This window comes from Thermobia domestica, chromosome 7 (assembly GCF_964235325.1).
Source record: "Thermobia domestica chromosome 7, izTheDome1.hap1.1, whole genome shotgun sequence".
Classification (NCBI taxonomy): Eukaryota; Metazoa; Arthropoda; class Insecta; order Zygentoma; family Lepismatidae; genus Thermobia; species Thermobia domestica.
Genome location: NC_137460.1, coordinates 177,640,882 through 177,662,272, shown reverse-complemented (window position 1 = coordinate 177,662,272; position 21,391 = coordinate 177,640,882). Strand labels below are relative to the sequence as shown.

The window sequence follows — 21,391 nt, the reverse complement described above, 5'->3', positions numbered from 1 at the left end:
GAGTAACAAACAATTAGTTTTTAATTTTTGTCTTGTAGGTATTATTTATGTACTAAAGTTTACCCCACTATAAAACATTTTATTGTCTTAATAAATATTTAAAACATTAAAATCAATAAGAGCTTAATCTGCCCAATTTTGTATGAATGCGGAAGTTGATCCATAACACTAATACAAGAACGGGAACTGCATGGTTTCGAAAATAAAATGTTGATTAAAATATTTGGGCAAACATTCAGGTGAATTAAAACGCTATACAAGCTTTTATTTCACAACAACTACAGGTCACCGAGTACTATAGAAATAACAAATTTAATACGTCTAAGGTAAGCATGACACGTTGCTTGTATGGGAAATAAGCACTAAGTCACCAAGTCCTATTCAAAAAGCCTAGGAGAAAGATACGATTAACAGGACGAAAGAGAAGGCTTCCGGACAATGTAAAGCAGGATCTTTGAAGGATGGTTGATAACAAACGTGGTACATTGACTTTTCTCAGGTTAAAATCTAATGGAAATGTTTCTTTCTGCTACGATGAGCCTTTGAGCCCTTTAAACCAAAGCGTGCGTTATTTTTATATAATTGTACGAACTCGTATTTATCGTTACTCTTTCTTTCTTATATAATAATTGACTCTTGTTACATTAGACTATCCTGCACGCCTGAGGCCGCGGTGGCTCAGTGGTAGAGCTTTCACCTGTTGTATATGGCGTCCCTGGTCGATCCCAACTCGCGCCAAGTGAACTTTGTGGTGGACAAACACCTCATGCGTGGGTTTCCTCGGGGATTTCCCTTTTCCTCCCACTTCCTTCATTTCACAATTTCATTCATTTCTCATCACCACCCCCTTTAGTTTAGCCAGCATAATCGTGGGACGTAAAACTTATAAAGATTTCATTTTCGGTTTTCGATTTTATATTATGAAATCATTGTATCAATAAGTAAATATCCATTGAATTACCAACCCTGCCATCCTTTGCCATCTCTTGCCATTCCAACATTATGTCACAAGCCCGACTAGGAAAAAGAAGGGAAATAAACAATACAACAGTTCAATAAAATTTCCATTATAATAACATATGGTACTTACCTCACTAATACAGGTAAAGGTAATTAAGTGTTTTAAAACACGTAGTGTTGTTATGAAAGTAGTAATTTATTATTTAGACATATTTAGATACACTCTATACTTCCGTGTGCGGGGGCTGATGGTGGAAGACGGAACACCAACATTCACCTGTACTTGAGCGTGGTGGGAGGGAAAAACTTCCTCTCTTTCCTATCAGGTTACGTGAAACAGATTGTAGTAACCACATACAAAAAAAAAAAAAAAAAAAAATGGAAAATTACTACTTTGCGCAAAAAAACGAGTAAATTCTTGTTTCCCTGTCTGTTTAGATTTAAGCAAATATTAGCACTGGCATTTGTTTCTTCACTCGCAATGGCAATACAGCACAAACATTAATTGTAGTGAGGATATCAAGTTGACTCGGTTAAGGAACGGAGATATGTTAATGATGAGAAATATTTTGGAGGGCATAACTCTACACTAATTTTAGCTTTATCTTCGAAAGGAACATCATTTCTGCCCAATACAGTTTTTGCAGAAAGTTTGGTTTGATTTGGTAAAGAAGTGCAGCTGATAATATAAGTTAAATATACAATATTTAGGTGGATTAAGTAAACGTAGACACATCCCTACCCCCCACCGACTTGGACTGTCTTCAAAAGAAACCAAATTTTTAACCCATACTAATCCTCTGTAAATTTGGTTTCATTCTGATAAGAAATGAAGTCAAGAGAGAAAATTAAATACTAACGTGGAATGTTGGGGGGTATAGTCCCCAAGCCCTACATTAATTTGACTCATGAAACGGGGCGTTTTTCTGCCTCAGACGGGTATCATGCAGTTTCGTTTCATTAGGTTAAGAAATGCAAATGCAGCTGCTATCACGAGCCAAAAAGCGTTATATGTATAAAGCAAAACCCGCCGCAATTTTCTTGAGGCAGTGGCAAACACCAATATCGAAAATCGACAATATCAATATCGATATCGAATATCGATATTGACAACATTGATATCAATATTAAATATCGACGATATCGGATATCGATATCGAATATTGGCGATATCGATATATCGACTTCGATATTTTTGTGATATCGATTATCGATATAAGTTGATATCGATATCGATATATCGACATATCGCACAGCCGTACATTTAGCCTGTCACATATATGACGGATGATGTCCATCGGCGAGCACACTATCCGATGAAAGGGAAGTAAGTAAGTGGCCTGTGACTATTATGTTAGGTACCATTCCGGAATTTGCCTGATGTGATAAGAGAAATCCAGGAAAAACCTCACTCAAGATGGTTGACCTGAAAAAACTGTTACACTTTTCGACCGAGTGCCCCCACCGCGAATCGAACCCGGCACCGCTCACACCAAAGGCGAGTGCGTTAGCGACTACTCCACGCGGGGCCACGGAATCGTATGAAGTATACGTTATTCATATGCTACATAAGTACTGTCTTTTCCCCGCTTAGATGTTATATCATGCCACTGCAGGATGTCTGACATCTAATAGTCTTCCATATATTACATATGTATACGTATGTTACATACGTCAGCTGTATATTAATACTGTATAACATCCTAACCATACATTTCTTTGTTTCATGCGGAAAATACGCACAGATGGAATACTTATACGGAAAGTATTATAAGATACGTTTTAAGTTATACGTTTGCTGCAGGATGTTACCTATGTTAAGTCCAAAAACTACAGGATTCAAGCATGTAACTTACGTGTTTACGTACACCACAAGCGTTTTTCCCACTGTGTATGTATTGAAAAACATAAATAATATTGCCCCCTTCCCAGTTAGAAGTTGAATTTTCGAAAACTCTTAGGCACATGTCCATTAATAACGTGTTTGTATACAGGTTTCATCTCTCTTGAGATGGTATTGGTTTGGTACTTGAGATATTCTATTTATGACGTACATTTTAACTTGCCTCCTTAATTAGATCAACCTTTCTTTTATTTGGAGAAATTGTCCTTTTCACCACTCTAGAAGTAGAATTTCCGAAAACAATTTCACCGTCACAAGTTATTTTTAATGAGTTTATATCCTGAGTTTCATCTTTGTAAATCCTTGGGATAATTATTGAGACACATTTTAACCCGTTTTCCCTCTGTTTGTATCAAGATACGTACTTTTATCAAAGTGTATAATCCCAGTGTAAGGTAGATACTACCTGTGTTAAACAATTCATTACATTCAACTGTTTTGCCGTAAGGATATAACAGACAAGAACGATTTCATTAATATGCACATACAAGGTTAAACAATTATCTTGAAACGCTTTTATAACTATTAATCGGAGGGAATTTATATGATACTCAAATTTTCAACTATATATTCAGAAAATGTCCAATTGAATTGAACTTGTGAAATTTGGGTATTTAAGCTATTAACAAAAAGAGAAAAAGAAAAAGAAAATGTTTGAATATTTCTCTCCTAAGGGGGTAAAAGGGAGGCAATTTTTATATTTAAAATTCTTTATTTATTCAGAAAATGCTTAAAGTGTATTCAATGTAAGAAACACACCTGGGATAAACAAATGACGTACTACAATGAAATGTAATTGGCTGGAGTTATAAATATAGTTCCGTGATTGACGTAATTGCTTATTTGTAATTGGGTAAAGAGATGAACTATTTTTTCACATTGTTTCGTATAATTAACTTCACCCATTCGTTAGACGAGACGAAAAAATATTAATTCACGGAGCAAAATATACTACTACAAATTACTGACAAAATATATGCCATATTCTGTGATTTTTACCCTCTGTTATCGAGAAAAAACAACCGTCACAGTGTTGCTAACATGCAAAGCGATAAGTATCTATAACAACAAATGTTAAACACTTGAAAGAGAGAGGTAGATAGTAAATGTAGTAATGAATAAACATTTATATAATATGTTTCGGTACAAATTTAATATATTTTGAATTGCTCTTAACAACCATAATAAAGAAAAACCGTTTTTAAAAACGTGTAATGGTTGTCCTTAAGAAACGCAGAGATTGCAACAGTCATTTTAAGTCCCGCTCCCAACAGTCACCTTACAATTTGAAAACATGGCGGCGGAAAAAGAACAGCTGACCGAAGCAGAAATCTCGCCGTGAAGCACGTGCTTGACGCGGAGGGATACAAACTGTTTTGTTTATCTCAGGTGTGGTTCTTACGTTGAATACACTTTAGTGATAAGACTTACTTGAGGTGGAAGTGTGAAATTTTGTTTGCAAACTTTATTAAAAATAAACGGATACGTGTTGCATCGTTTTCTAAAATTTGGTTTGTAAATCGGGAGTTGGGATAATTTCTTCAGTATTGAAATTTCCAATTTTATATTACAGTAAATAAAACTTATTATTTCCATACGAAGAACGGACACTGCTGCTAGTTACATATTAGATGGGAATATATTACGTAGAAAAAAGAAAATGAATTGAAAATATCGTTGTATGTTTAAAGTTTACCCCTTTTCATCACAGTAGCTATATATTTTATATGAGACCTATGACCACATGTTAACGTGTGATCCGAAAAATATATTTTCAAACCAGTGATCGAATTCAGTATTCTACAAAACTGTGACAGAACTCAAAGTATTCAGTTATGAGTGTGTTCAAAATGTAAAATAAAGGCATGTTAAATCTTTAAAAAAAAAGTTTCAATCAGTAATAATATATTACATTCTTCAAAGAGACTTTGGAAAAAGGAAAATAGAACATATAACAAAAGTACACATGGAACATTTTTATTTACAAAACACACTTACACAATCATACGCATACGATCAACCAGCCACAAGTGTTATAATTGGTCTTTGTCTTCAAGTGAACATGGCATTCATTAAAAATAAGAGTATATATTATTCAACAACAGGCATAGAGAGATAAGAATCGTGAATAATTCAAGGAGGTAGGACAATAATTGCAAATGTTTGTATCTTGCTCGCTACAAGATAATTAATTTCCTGGTCCAAATACAAAGTATTGTATTACTGGAGAACGTAGAGAAAATATGAATAAATAATAACTACTATACATATATATTTCATATTTAGAGAGCCGGAGAATAAGAATAAAATCTACAAATAAACATTTTATAAACATTTTGAACATTTAAGTAGATTATGAGCATTGATTTGTGTTCCGATTTTGTAATCAGGTAACCATGTATGCATAGTTAATACCAAAATGTCTAATATTATTGATTATTATTCCAAAGAAAATGTTCATAATTAGTTCTATTTCATGCAATTACTGTCCTATTTGAAACACACACTTCTTGGAGTTTTTTTTTTTTTAAAGTGCACTTAAAAAGTATTGTAACATACGAGTAGGGACACTCACAAAATGTATCAGACATAGAAACAAATATTTCATACTATCATTTTTTAGATGTAATGTTTCTGGCAATCAAATAGATACTACACATTTACAATAGTTTTACATTTCCTAATTTAATTAAATAACATGTGTTTTATATAATGTATTTGATTGCCGAGTTGAGCAATAAAAAAGAACTTGTTTTGCTGAGAAGTGAAGCCAACACTAACTGAATTACATATTTTTCGAGGCAATAGATTTACTTGTAATAAAAAATATCACCATGGATCATATATTTACTTCTAAAGTTTAAATATGTAATACTGACGCTTAATGTAACTAAGCAATCAATGTATAAATAATATTTTCAAGGAATGTTCTTTCAACACAAATGTTCTAACTGATCCTGATTGTGAATAAACATTGAAATCCTTGACACAAAGGTTTAAAAAACTTTTTCCAGTGATTTGGAAAGGATGCAAAACGATGCTATCATAGCAAATTATAACAATTGTTTTGTATTACGGAAAAATACAGAGGATTTTACACTTATTTACAGTAGTGGCTTCAAAGTCATAAAATATTCTCTTCATTTCTTCAAACCCAATTTACTGAGCATCTTGACATCCAGATCACCGTAGTAGTCTTCGCTGAAGTTAGGAGAAAGATTTGTTTAATGTGTCTTGAACAATATATAGTGTTAAAGTACAATAGTTTCTTGTGTTTTATTCTAAGTTGTTATTGGTTTTGTTAAAAAGTTCTTAGTACATGCCTTCAGTAGTAATTGAACTTTGTATCTATTTTTCTACTGACTTGAATTGATATTCCTAATTCTGTCTGTTTTGTACTATTAAATACAAATCAGATTTCAGAATTGAATCGTTAAGATGGAGGTATTTAATTTGGCATGAAGAGAGACTGTAATATGAAATATGCAAGAAGTACTTTTGTTTTGATTGATAGATATAACAAAAAATGTATGAATACTCTCTCTTATGTTGCAATTTTCTTTTAAATCAAAGTGCAAATGTAAATGATAAAAAATACTGTTGTAATTAATAAAAATCAGAATATATTCTAACATCTCTACTATACCTATTGTGTCAACGATGGGTGATAATATTGTTTTTGTATAGATGTATATATATATATATATAAAAATATAATTGAAAAATTAAGTTTGTTTCATGCATTAAACACATTCATTATTGCAGAACCACACCATTCATGCTTCTTTCACATTCTGCTCATAAGAAGTAAGTGAAAGAGCAGAAAAGAAGTTTTAAAGTATATGGTCTAATTGAAAAACGTGTACGTGAGAAATAAAGATTGATAGAGATAGAGAGGGAGAGATTGAGTTTTATGTGATTTCTTCTTTACAGCAAAAGAGAGGGAAAGGAAAGGGAAAGGAAGGTTAGTTTATTTCAATTTCTAATTAGATTCTTCATATTCGAAATCTTTGTCATTACTCTTTGATGACTGGAATGTGGATGGGCGAGAAGGATTGGTTCTGGAAGAAGCTTGTTGAGGGCGGGGTTTAGATGGGCTTGCGGGGCTCTTTGAAGGAGCAGCAACATTCCTGGAATGACCTGTGTTTCCTTGGAGACCAGCAAGCAATTCACTCTTCCTGATGCTCTTCAAGTCGAGGTCTCCGTAGTAGTCCTCACTGCGCAATTATAATCGTTCGGTTGCGAATAAAGAGAGAGAAGAAGAGAAAACAGAGATCAAGACATGCAGTGATGCAACTAATTAAAACATGGGTGACGATGAGTGATGGAGACGGTATGATGGTGTGATAAATATGATGATGGAACTCCAAGCTCCCTTGCTTTTTAAGTTTATCTTCTCTGGTCACACAAGACACTCATTCAAACCAAACATTCTCATTTTCATACACACACATTTGTGGAAATCTCAGTCAAGAACTTGTAAAAGAATTTATTGAAGCATATTGTACTTACACATGAAGGTTTTTGCATTCGGAGTTGATATATATGAAAACTTTGAAACTTATTGAAATATAATTTTATTAATTATATGATTCTAGTGATGTTGTTATTTTATATAATTATAAAGAGAGAATGATAGAATATTCGAGTAAATGTTCTTAATTGAACTATAGGACCCTTATAACCTCCATCATTAGAGATACGGTATTTAAGATGAAGGAAAATATTAGAGAATTATTTTCTTGATAATAACAACAAACCAAAACAAAGATTAATAGAGGGATTTGAAATAATATACTATGTAAAAATTCTATCTTTTTAAGTTTCTAAAAATATTGTTATTTTTAAGAATGAAAATAAAAACAAAGGATTGTATATGCGAAAAGGGATTGGTAGAAATATATTTAAAAAGTAGATTTAGCAACTTGTCGCTAGACATTCAGCCATTACACTCAGTCTTATATTCTCCTCACATGCACTATACAGTCATACTTGTCACACTGAAAAGGAAATACTACTACTTATAAGACATTTATAAACAATATTTACTTTATTTACAATATTTATAATTATTTACCTTGTTATTCTTTTAATTTTATGAGTATAGATTTAAAGTTATTTTTAAGAATTATATTCAACTTTAAAACACGTTAATAATAAGAAATGAATCGTAAAACAGTAAATAATAATTAATTTGTTTCCTTATGTGAATTCTAGACATTGATAGTAAGATGCATGAACTCATAAGGTAATATCAGAATTTTTCACCTTAAACGGCTGTAAGCTACAGGATTAGACATTCTTATCATATAATTTTGTACTTAGTAACTTCACATACTGAACTTAGAAGACTATTTTCAAAATGGAAGGCAATATTTTAGAAAATTTTGCTCACTTTTTAGGTCTCTCTAACTTACATTGCACGCGATTTATTTTTTAAAAAATGTCCATTTTTCAAATTTTATAAACAGAATGAATTCGTGCAATGATTAGAAGGATGAATGAACAATTTTAGTTTTATCAATACTACGACATTCGTAATACTTAACCAAATCTGATAGAAATTTTAAATGCAGGCATAAGAAACAGCTAAACATTTCGAAATGCTAAATATTATATAAATTAGTAGGATTGTTATAATAAGAAGCTGTTATAATTTTTTATAAGTAAAATATTATACATATATAAATTAATTACAATATTAGTGAAAATTTTATGAAATAAATAGTCAGTGAGTCTGTTGTCTTAGTCAGTTAGTTTATGCTGTCTGGGAGCAAAACTATATCTACCACACTTGCATTCGCGTTATGATACCTTAACAAGAGACATGCATTTATAACTATTATATAACATTAATAATAATTTCATGAAGTTATGATCAGCAAACATTAGCAACAGTCAGTATTTATGACTAACAAGCAACATAGCAGAAGGAAAATAAACAAATATAATAAATTAATAGAAAACTATTACTTTTATTCCAAATTCAAAATGATAACAACTGAAATAAACTTCCTTTTTAAAAACACAAATGTTATAAGAGCAAGGAACTATTTTTAAAATCAAAATAAACTCCTCAGTGACTCAAAGTATCACCAAGAATGGAAAATACATAAACGAAAAATATTTACATCATTCAACGGTTTTTATACACAGCATTATTTACTTATACTTCATTGAAGGTATGCAATTTATATCAAAATTGTATAAGTGGTATTGCTAATAACTGAAATGTGAAGTATATATGAAACTAATATGTAAACAAAAGAGAAATATGACTACAATGGCTAGATAATAACTTGATAAATATAAAATTCGGTGTTCTGCATTCAAGAGCTAGCTCACTGTATCAATAAAGACTAGTTGTTTCAATAAACTCAGTTCTCCACGTAATTAATTTTAAATTATCATATTACCAGAATGTAACGGGAAAGGGAAGTATTTTATTTTTAGAGCTTTTCATTGTATCGTAAATACACAGTGTGTCCGGATGAAAATATACCAATAAAAAATTTGAATAACTCGAGAATCAATAGTGATAGAATCGTTCGGTTTTGTTTTTCGAAAAGAGCGGAGAATAAAATTCTATACTCAGTACGGAAAGATTACTCAGTTCACTTCAGTACATCTCCACGTGTGTCCCTTGAAGTTGTTTTCGAAGTTAAATCGAAGTTTATTAGTATACAGGAAAAAAGAACAAAGACTATCAAAATTGAAAGAAAAATTACAAGATGTTGAACAATATGAAGAACTCATATATTGGATAGCCGTAGTTGCTAGCATATTATTGTCATGATATAAGTATAATAATAAAAGGTACAGGTCATCGCACTTAACTTTCTCGCCCTAATTTTATGAAATAAATCATGATGAGCTGCAAGTTATTAATAAAACATTTTTTGTCCAATAAGAACAAAATTATATCGCTTTTTTCCAAAAAGTTAGTCCAAAGAAAACTTATTCTCAAAAGTGAACTACCCTTTGTAGATTTTTCCATTAGTAATAAGTTAGCCATATATTAGGCCTACTAATGAAATATTTGTTTACAAAATAACAAAACCATATGCGTGATATTTTATAATATTGTCAAAATTAAAAAAAAAACTCACCCAAAGAATAAACTACCTTTTGGAGATATTTTCATGGAAGTGTTTGATGCAACATTAAAGAAATAATAATGAAATATTTATTTATGAAATATGACCAAAATCGCCCCAGTCGTTTTTTAAAAAGTAGTCTTAAACGAAACTCAACTCCAAGAGTACACTATCCCTTGTCGTTTTTTTCAAAAGGAATAATTTATACAACATAACAGGGCTATTACTGAACTACTTATTTATGAAATATAAACAAAACTGAACGAGTCGTTTATGAGAAAATCGTCCGAAAAATTCACATTCAGGAATAAACTATTCCTCGTAGATGTTTTCAGGAAAAGTGAGTTATGTCGTAAGTCACGTTATTTTAATGAAATATGAACGAAATCAACTGAATTATTTTTCAGAAAATTGAAAAAAAAGACTACTCCTTCTAGATTTTTTCCAAAAAAATGGCTCATGATGGGGTAGTAATCGAGAAATTGATTTATAAAATATAAAGAAAATCGTTGGAGCCATTTTCTTTTATAGAATCGCATTTTTTTATTCTTAACTTCATTGAACTACTCTTATTTTTAGTAGGAGAAAGAATCGAGAAAGAAACCTGGAGAATTACATGAAAACCTCAAGTTCAAAATTTGGTTGAGTGGTCTCTACGCTAGTGTACATCAGAACGAACGGACGAACACGCGGACAGATAACGAAAATTAACTTTTCCGCTATCTACGTGTCATATAACTTGTTAATCCGTTCAAATCTCGAATCTGATTTTTTTTTTTTATTGATTCACCATACTTTCTTCTTTCCTTTCATCTCTCGAAAGTAAAAATATCAACATATTTTTTCTTCTTATGTAAACACTCAGGGGCTCTAGTGGCTAGAACGCGTGTTTTTCATGCACGTGGTTCGATTTTTCTCGGGTTCGATTTTTGGTGGAAAAGTATGGACAACATTATGATGGTTTGCAGTGCACTTTCAATTCTAGATTCATATCTTATATAGTCTCATTGCTGAACGAGACACTAAACTTCAACAACAACTTTATATGTCATCACAAAGTGAATCATTTCGAATTACATTGAATTTTGATTAATTTCTGCGCAGGATATTGCTTGAAACAATATAAAAGGAACTACCGAAAATCTAAAACTGTTTAACGGAAACTAAATTTTAAAATTATAAGTTATTGAATTAACTAAAGCTAAAATGTAACAATTGCTCTTTAGCGCTTTATAGCAGCAATATCAGTTATGACTCTTTCAAAAGTTAAGAAAGAACATAGAAAGAAACTTACCACCCTGGAACTTCTTCTGGATCTTCGCAGTTACCAGTTCCGTCGTCATCACCGATCTTGAATACTGTACCAATAGGGCATCCATATTCTCGTGGAACACCATCTAAACATACGTAGTATTTTCTGCAGTCCTCAGGGTGAGCGTGTCTTGAGAAGGTTCCACTGTTTGCAATTTCGCCAGGAGCAGGACAAGAGAAACCATTTGCAACTTCTAAAAGAAATTATTTTAAGGTTTATATCCACTGGTGTTTCAAATCATTTTCTAATAAATTAGTTCGTTAAAATTAGTTGGAAAAATCGTAACATTGTGATTCACAAACAGCTTTAGTCTTATGGTATGTTATTTATTATAAATAATCAAAATGTTTGGAACAATTTCAAAGTAAAATCTGTAACGATACATAAACTAGACGAGAAGAGATTAATTATATTAAACCATAATTGATTCTCTTGCCTTCATTGTTTCAGGTTTAAATCCCAATGACAAAGACATTTTTAGATTCAGTCTTAGCATCGCGAGACAGAGAGCTTCTAGAATCAATGTATAATTGACCATAAAATTTTAGAAATAGTTAACTCCGTCCTAAAAACTACAAATAACGCTAAAAATGAATTAAACTACCTAGAATAATTCCTCGAATATAAGAAGATATAACAGTTGCAAGGTCATGTATTGAATATACGAAGAGGGACTTCGAAGTATTTGGACTCTTTGTTTCCGTAAGAGTGCAGACAGCCTGCTCTAACTTTCAATAATTCAAATACGTCTGTATGAAATCAAGTACACAAAAAATTTTCAAGTAGTACATGATTCCCCATGATTTACAAATTACATATTTTATTATTGGCAAACTTTATCTTACTTCCTATTGTTAAAAACTTATTTTATTTTCTTATTTTACTTCTATCAGCTAAATATTATATTTATACTTTTCATCTCTATTTTGTGTCTTTATTGTTTCTAAATATGTTTTACAATTTTCTCCCTCGGCTTTCTCCATAAAAATTACGTACTATATGGTAGAATAATCTTAGATTTAGCTTAGAGCTGAAAACGAAGGCAGTAAAAAATCTTTTCCTTGAAAAATTTGACGAAAACTACGCAAACGAGAAAAGGATAAGCGCAGGTATAACAGACAGTAGGAGCATATTAAACGTTGTATACGACAGGCCACAGAAGTAATAGTAGGTTATCAGGAACACAAAACAGCTAAGAAACCATGGGTTACGGAACAGATGTTGCAAGAAATGAGATAAAGAAGGGCGTGGAAACGTGTTGATACAGAAAAGGTCAGAAAGATGTTCAGGATGTAAAACAAGGAGTTACGAAGGAAAAGAGAGAAAGAGTTTTACAAAGGAAAACTCGATATAGAAGAATTACAAAGAGTTGGATAATATGAGGAAATGTACAAAGAGGTGAAATCTATGGAACATTGGAGGGAACGGAGGTATTAGATAGCAGTACAAAATATGAATGAGAAGAAGGGGCGAAGAAGATTACAATTGATGGACGGTATCAAAACAGAAAAATAGTACGTGAAGAAAAAGAGGTTAGCTCAAGACCGTAACTTCTCAGTTGCGGCAAGTGGCATGCCAATAATGGCAGAATACATATGATGACCATAATATCAATTCTACCTTTAGTGCTAATCAGTGATATATGCAAAGATAGTGTTTCCTGGTTTTAACCTTCTCTTTAAACAACATACGTATTACAGAAAAATACACTTTTACCATGTATATTCTTATTCTTATTAATACCTTAGTTTGAATCACTACAGAAGTTTTAAAAAAGGTTATATATTCGTAAATCTAAGAGTATTCTAATAGAAACATTTTTTCTCATAAAGGCGAGAATTAGTTTATTGCTCTATTTGTCAAATTCGTAGTGATATTCTATTCATTATCTTAAAAGTCATAATCTCACAATTTAAAATCACTAAAAAATGTTAAACAATAAAGACGAAAATTGTTAGTATGTTTTTATACCACACGTTTTGAATGCCTCACTAAAATTTCTATTTCGAGTGAACTAAGAAACCCACTCAGCATTAATTTTTGAAATTTCGCGCATTTATTTTCTTCCGTTGTTTAAAATTAAATGAATTAACGTCAACTATAATACTGGCATATTGCTTAGCTCACCCTCATGTTTGCATTCAGGTACTTGATCAGCCCACATACACACTCGAGCCTCACGGTCGTATGCAAGACCTGGTGAACACTGGTATCTGCTAGCTTCACCATCCCAACAGTTCCAGAAGACATCACACTTTTGCTCATCAGGGAAGATACCGAAAAGTCGAGGACAGTGTGGAGTGCTAATTGCGGGCTCTGCAGCATATTTTAAAAATTTTATTAACAATTGCATAGTAAATACAAAGTAAATATTTAATAACATTACTAATACGTCAGAGACTAGAGAAACCAAAGTACTATTTATAATCTCTATATTTATTTATGCTACTGACTAAAATACTCTGCCCAGAACATTGAATTGTAGCGAGTGGTTTCAAGTAATAGTCAAAAGTAATTGAATTTTCTTTCGGATGGAAACTTAATACATATATTGCAGACAACTAAAAGATTTATTATTGTTTACTGTGACATGTTCAATTTTCATGTCACTCATAAAGAAAGAGATAAACCATTTCTTCCTTTAATAAGTTATTTTCATAAGTATAAAGTTTCGGTGATTTAAATTAATACTTTGTTAAGCATTATTACTTAAAAAATTAGAAAATGTTTTTTATGATATTTAATATATATATGTTTTCGAGTCGCTTCTAATTTCTGAAGACTTACGGCCTCATTTCTAGTTAATGAAGACTTATGTTCTTAAGTCTCGAATTTAGGTATCAGATCGTGATGGCTTGGTAATAGAGCGTTCATCTCTTATGTATGGGGTTTCTGGTTCGATCCTAGCTCCCATCAAGTAGAGTTTGTACTTGGGTTTTCTCGGGGTTCTCTCGTTTTCTTACACTTTCTTCCTCTTACCACTTCATGTATTCTCATCATCACGATCTGCTTTAGCTTATGCGGAATAACTGCGAGACGTAAAACCGAAAGATTTAATTTAATTTTGAATTTATATATATTTATATATTTTGAATATAAATATTATGAATTCTTATAATACAAGAAAATTTAGAAATTGCAAATACATACATATATATGTATATTATGTATATACAAATAAGTACATATATATATATATATATATATATATATATATATATATATATATATATATATATATATAATGCCAATAGTATTCTTTAAAACAAAATTGCAATTATAAGAAATTCTGTTATTGAAAATTTAAAATAAAAAATATTATTTAAATATGTAGAAGTAGTGTGCACAAACAAATTGCAGCGACTATATTACCAAAATAAATATTAAATACTTCTTGAATGACTATTTAAAATGCATAGAATTACATTATGAAACAAAGTAAAACAACCAAAGTAACTAATCTTTATACCTTTTGAAAAAATATACTTGTGTAAAAAAAATATAATGTATTTTAAATTAATCCTTGACAAATAGATATTGAAGTTTGAAGAATAAGAATGTCTTTATTATTGGAAAGTGAAATGTTCTAATAACTAAGTAAACAGTGAAATAATTATTATAAAAGTAGTGACATGTTAAATAACTAAAGCATTAAATAATTCTTACTATAATAACTAATTGTATTTAGATTAAAATTTAATATTAATATCGTTAATAATTTTAGGTTTAATCGTCAAATTAGTTTCCACGTCACATACGAACATCGTAAATAATTATCTTATAGGATTAGTGTTGATACAAGTTTAAAATTTAAAATCGCAGATACATCTTTCCACGAGAAGAATTGAATGTTATTTAAACAAAGAATGGGACTTCAGAAATATAGGTACAGAAATATCGAAATTATTTTAATATAACTGAAATGACTTTGTCGCACGGGAAGAATGTGTTTGTGAACAGTATTTGAACCCCCTTTAGGGTATGCATTTCAATGAAAGTGTATTAATAAAAATTCGTAAGATGTTATACTTTTAGTATACATTTTGAACCTCTACCGCCATACTACCTCTTACACGTTGCTCTCTTTAATTGAAGTGACACGATAAAATCCCAGTTTGAGTTAACTACCTAAACTATGTTCCTAAATTTAATTTCAAACAGGCCAACTGTTTTGGTGTGATATGATCACAATCAACAGGCAATGTCAATTTAAATATGATAAAAAAAAAATAGGAATTGCCCCTTCCACCCTTAAAACCGGAATTTTTAAAATGCTGAGACATATTTCCGCTTAGTTTTAATGAGGAATTCATTTATCAAGTTTCATCGTCCTAACTTGTGTGCTTCCTAAGATACTATATTTTTGGCTGAAATTTAAATCCTCATTAATCTCTTAGGATACACCCTTGAATCAAAATAACATGATGAAAATCTAGCTTGAGGAAGGTACTGAATGTATTAGAAAATTCACTTCAAACTGTTCAACCGTTTTCGCGTGATGCGATCACAAACAGATAACGTCGCTTTCAGTATGACGAGAACGTAAATTATGATCTCCCTACTGTTCCCCTTAGGATATGGATTTTGATCAAAGTAGCATGATAAAAAAAAAACAGTTCGTGGTATTTTTCAACTATATCCAAAATTTCATTTCAATCTGTTCTGCCGTTTTCTCGTGATTCGATCACACACTTGATCAGTTTCATTTTCATACACTATATTTGATTTTAAAAACTACATATGATTGTGCTGCTAATACATGTTTGCAATTCACAGTACATAAAATATTCAATTATTGTATCTTAAACTATCAGTTGTAGTTGTAGTCGTTAATACCATATGAGAATAATCCTTATTAACGTGTAAAATCGAAGGACTTCATTACAATTATTACTTAAGTAATTCACTTCCAATTAAATTACATGAATCAATCTTTCCGCAAACTTCATGAAGTTATCACTTAATCAAATTAAAAATATATTTAGTAAAATGATTCACAAATAAAACACGTAAGTTAGGAGCCAACAATCTTTGAAGAAACCTGTACCACAATAGGGTAAATTTTTAACATATGATTCAAGAATTTTTACTAGTAACAATAAAACAAATAATAGTCTCTAGAAAGACATTTCGTAAAATAGAGAATTTTTTTAAAAACGTTACAAAAATGTAACAGGCTTTCTCAAAATTAAACGAAATATTTAAAGATCAATTATGTTATGTTGTAGATATGCTAAACATGTACATTTTTAATTTAACAGTTTGAAGAAAATGTTCTTCATTTTACTGTTGTCAGTGAAAAAGTAATTAAATTCTATTAGGAATTGACAATTACCTCTTAATAATATACATTATAATTCAGAAATAGATAAAAGCTATAGTTGTTATTTTGCGCATCGTATAACTTACCCAACTCTTCTCTTCCAGTACAATCGACAGCATAAGGATAATCGCAGTTTTCTCTTGTAAAGTCAGAATCATCAAATACTAACCCGTTACCACAAACCTTTAGCTCTGCCTGTTCTTCTGTACATTGCCAGTAAAGATCACATTGTTTATGATGAGGGAAGAAGCCGTTTGGCTCAGGACACTTGAAATCAGATCTGTCCTGGGCAAAGCCTATAAGAACAAACCCATCACCTTACACTGTATTACTTTTGTCTTCATCACCCAATAAAGAGGTGAGGCAAGCAGTAGTAATATATTGTATTGAAGACGATGTTATTTTATTAAGGAAATATAGTCATTATTTCAACAGAATTACGCTGGACACAACAAAATTATCAATTCCAAAGTTTGATCAAGATTTCGAAGTTCGTATATTCGCTCTTGGTCACGAACACACTATTATCTTCAATATAAAAATAACTACTACTCGCCACAGTACCTTCAGATACGATAGATTAGTACGTTTTCTGGGTTTAAATGGATGAAAATCGCAAGGAGTATGATTATGGAACTTCTATGGAAAGGAAATAAGTTAAGGGTGATATCCTTCAGGAAAATATCTCTGTGCTACGCTTGCAGAGAGAAGTAGATACCATTCCTACTTTTTCATTTTTTCTTTTTTCTTTTTCTCCTTTTTTTTCTTTTTTTGTACTTGAACTAGAAGTATTCATCAAGGTTATTTGTTTGATGTACATCCCTCCAGGTTAGAATGTTCCAGTTATATTGTCAAGGACAACGTTCACGAAACGAACGCAGTAGGCATGCAAATATTTAAACATGAATTGTATTCACAGCACATTTTTGCTTACTATGGCAAGATGTGCTCCAGTACAAATGTGCTAACTGATAAGATCATAGAATTGCTTATACACGCTACGCAGTGAAAGTTACTCATAATGGAAACAATACATTAAAAACCTCCTTACATGTTGATATCGCGTGTTCACATCTTTTTTTGTCTTTTACATGAGACGTTTTCTTCCTCTTAGCTACAAACGTCAAAATTACTATCAGCTAATATGAAGGAGTCAATTTATTATTTGAAAATGATGGAATCTTTCGCGTATTAAAAATAACGGAAGTTTCCTCATTCAATCATATATTTGTTAATACTCGTCAAAACTTATTTTTCCTGCAATAAATTCATATACTGACATAATATTAGGTTAACTGGTAGATAAAATGTTCTGAGTACTTTTTACTGTAAGAATCGTATGTTCCGGGTTGTTGTAAGTTCTGCGATTTATAGCAGAAAGAATTTTCCACAGGAAAGTAATAAAATGTTACAGGTAACAAAGTAACTTCTTTAATTGTCAGGAGATTGTATTTCATATTATAATATTATTTGGCTAACACTATAATAATCATTTAGGGAAAAGTGTCATTTAATCTGTTATCTTTAATGCATATGGACCCCTATGTTCCTCAGTTTAACTATTTTGACAGTAGAATTATTTTAATAACAAATTCATTATTCATCAATTTAAAACAAACAATGAAAATTTCGGTATTATGTTAGTTTCTAAAAGCGTATGTATGCATATCACATATACTTCTTTCCGAATAACAACTTTTCTATTCTGACTTGTATATCAGCAAAATGCTATTGTAGAGAAACATCAGTAAGTAAAAGGTTGTAAATGTACAAATCATAAATGTATAGTTTCCATTCTTTGTCCTATTTAAGCTAGCGGGAATAACGTGCAGAATTCTATGAAGGAAGCACATTTACTTTCAGTGTAAACATTTGTCTCCGTTTACGTGTAATCGCGAAAAAAGTTGAAGAGGAAAAACGTAAGCAAAAACTTTGTTTCCAATGTATATATATATATTGAAAATGTACCTTTCTTCTTTTCTTTTCTGCAAGCTCTAAAGTGAAATCGTGTGTAACGCTTTTGCTATATATAAGGAACCTTAATGGATGACTGATCATATTTCCGAAGGAAGGAAAAAAAATTGGTTTATAATAAAATAATACGGAACACTTAAAGGATATTGGGATAAAGCTCAAAGGTAGTGCAAGGAAAGTTCTAGGACTATTAGTACACAAAATATTGTATCTACAAACTAGTCACTTTTGGAAGCTCCTAAATATAACCATTACCAATTTCTGTTCTGTCCCCACAGTCGACGTTGTGAAGGTAGTCACAGTTTTCAGTCAGGTATTTAGGATCACTGGCATCGAAAGCAAGACCATTTCCACATACTTTAAGTTCCTCAACGCCGTTTTCACATTTCCAGTATTTGTCGCAAGATGAGTGGTGAGGATAAAAACCGTAGTCGTCCGGGCATTTGAACTTCTCTTGGCCGAGAGCTGAAAATGTTAGGTTGAGAGGCAAGTCAAGAAACATGCAAAAGAAAGCAAGAAAAGTTTACATACTTATGTCGTTTCAATATATACACTGTTTCAGAGCAGGCGAAAAAGTAAAGGACATGTAGAATAAGCAAATGTTGATAGAAACAGAAAAAATAAGAAATGCAAGCTTCTAACAGAGAAAATAAGCAATTGTTTCTAATAATGCTTTCATAAAGTACTTTAAGACTCAGTTGACATTAATAATAATTAGTGATGATATAATAATTCAAATATGTTAATATTAAGAATAGAGTTTTCATCAACAATGTTTTTCTTTATCTATAAAAATTCCTATCAAACTCTCATGTAAGCTCCTTTATATATACGAATAAAGAATCAGTAATAAATATTTTTCTAGGAGGTAACCCAGCACATTTGTTTAGTTTTTTCTCTCTCTAACGTGTAAGTATGAAAGAATTCCTAGTATAACATGACTTTTCTCGTAAGAACCTGCATGTATTGTGCTTATTTATGAAGGCGGTAGTGGCTAAGTGGTAGCCCTCCCCGCTGGTCTAGTGACTAGCACGTGCTCCTTTGGTGTACAAGGTCCCGAGTTCAATTCCCGGTGGGAGAGCCTTTCTAGATTTTAACTGTTCTCGTTATTTCTGTGTTCGCGTCCCTGTCGTTCTAGGTAATTGGAAAAAAGTCAAGTAAACGAGTAAAGGAAGTAAAATTAAGTAATAAGCAGTTCAAGCAAAGTGGTAGAGCGTTGACCTCTGGTGCATGGAGTCCCTGTTTAGGTCCCAGCTCGCGCCAAGTAAACTTTGTGGTGGACAAACACCGTGTGCGTGGGTTTCCTCGGGGTTCTCCCGTTTCGTCCCACTTTCTTCATTCCACCATTTTCATTCATTTCCTATCATCACCGTCTCCTTTAGAATAGCCGGCATAACCGTCGGACGTAAAACTCAGATTTCATTTAATCTTTTTGTGCTTATTTATGTCTAACTTAATTCTTCATTGTCTAATACGGTATATTAGGATATATTTTATATAACAAAAGTCTCATTAAAAGATTCATGAACATTCAAAGCTTACGTATTCCATGAAAACCCAGACCTCTTTCCTCAAATAAATGTTCTCTCTCCCATTGAAAAACACACACAAGAAAATTACCGACCAAGGAAAACATATTGATCGTATTCTTCATATTAGCAATTTGTTACCGTACTCACGCGTAAGACAGTTAGGAAACGATAACTATCAACAAAAATATTGATTTTTTTAGTAGGTTCCAACGTAAAGAACGGTTATGTATATTAGTTCTATTTGATCAGGATTAGGATTAGGATTTAGATTTCTGGGCTTTCAGCATCTATGGCCATTTAGCCCGTCATGTTTGAGGTATGATGTCTGTCGGGAGCATACTATCCGGGGAAGGGAAAGGAAGGAATCCGCTTGGGACCTGTAATTTAGGTACCACCCCGGCATTTGCTGGTGTGAATGAGGAAAATTCATTCAGATTGGCTGGACTGAAAAAGCGTTTTATACTTTTTCCACCCCGAGTGCCCCTACCGGGAATCGAACCCGGGACCACTCCACCGAAAGCGTTAGCGACTACGCTATGCGAAGCCACTTCTATTTGATCACTTCGAAGTACTATGATGTGAAATTCTATTCCATATCGTACTTGAAACATGAAACAATTGAAATTAACGATATAAATATATAAATTGAAGTATTTTGAAGAACTAAAATAGAAGATAATTTTCCGACTATTTCTACAATTCATTTCTAGAGAACGACAATCACTAACTCTGGAGTGAAATTTCATGTTATGATTTTATTTGAGATTAAAATGGTACGCAACTTGAAATTATTATTCATATATAAATCGATTCCAACAACATTTTTGAATATAATTTTTCTTGTACTTTATAGAACGCAGGATCATGCTAATATAAATAAGAAAGAAGAAGACGGATTAAAGCGTATATAAGAAAATTATATAAAATTATACAAAAAGAAAATTATATAAGTTCGTTTATCAAACACTTTTTGAAAAATATATAGGGTAAAAGAAGAAATATATACTAATTAAAAAAAGTATTTGTACAATAGAATATATGCGAAAGAAATAGATAAGCATAGGTCAGTTGATAGAGTTTTTGTCAAGCATATACAAAAAAAATAGGTATCGTGATTCGTCCGTGTGAAATTTGTCATATACGTGTTGTTGCATATTTGAGCTCTGTTGAAAATGCTCTTCAACTATTAAAATAAGGCCAGTCAAAATTGTAAGCATATATTAAAAAAATAAATTAACTACTAGAAATAAATTAAAATTTATGTTGTTTTCATAATTGAATAATTGTATT

At 31.5% G+C, this 21,391-nt stretch overlaps 1 protein-coding gene across 3 annotated transcripts in view; it reads right to left on the bottom strand.

The window, feature by feature from the left end:
• Positions 1-4,824: 4,824 nt before the first annotated feature.
• Positions 4,825-21,391, bottom strand: part of Gasp (Chitin binding Peritrophin-A domain-containing protein Gasp) — a 37,014-nt gene continuing 20,447 nt past the window's right edge. Inside the window, exons 2-5 of one of the 3 annotated variants that reach the window (XM_081765616.1) lie at positions 18,825-19,034; positions 13,400-13,588; positions 11,255-11,465; positions 4,825-7,080 (exon numbers count right to left, since the gene is read on the bottom strand). In XM_081765616.1, the coding sequence (XP_081621742.1) occupies positions 6,846-7,080; positions 11,255-11,465; positions 13,400-13,588; positions 18,825-19,034 (845 nt within the window). In that variant the 3' untranslated portion in view covers positions 4,825-6,845. Of the gene's footprint in view, positions 7,081-11,254; positions 11,466-13,399; positions 13,589-16,681; positions 16,892-18,824; positions 19,035-21,391 lie in introns of all 3 variants that reach the window. The other 2 variants (XM_081765618.1, XM_081765617.1) reach the window with 2 other exon arrangements.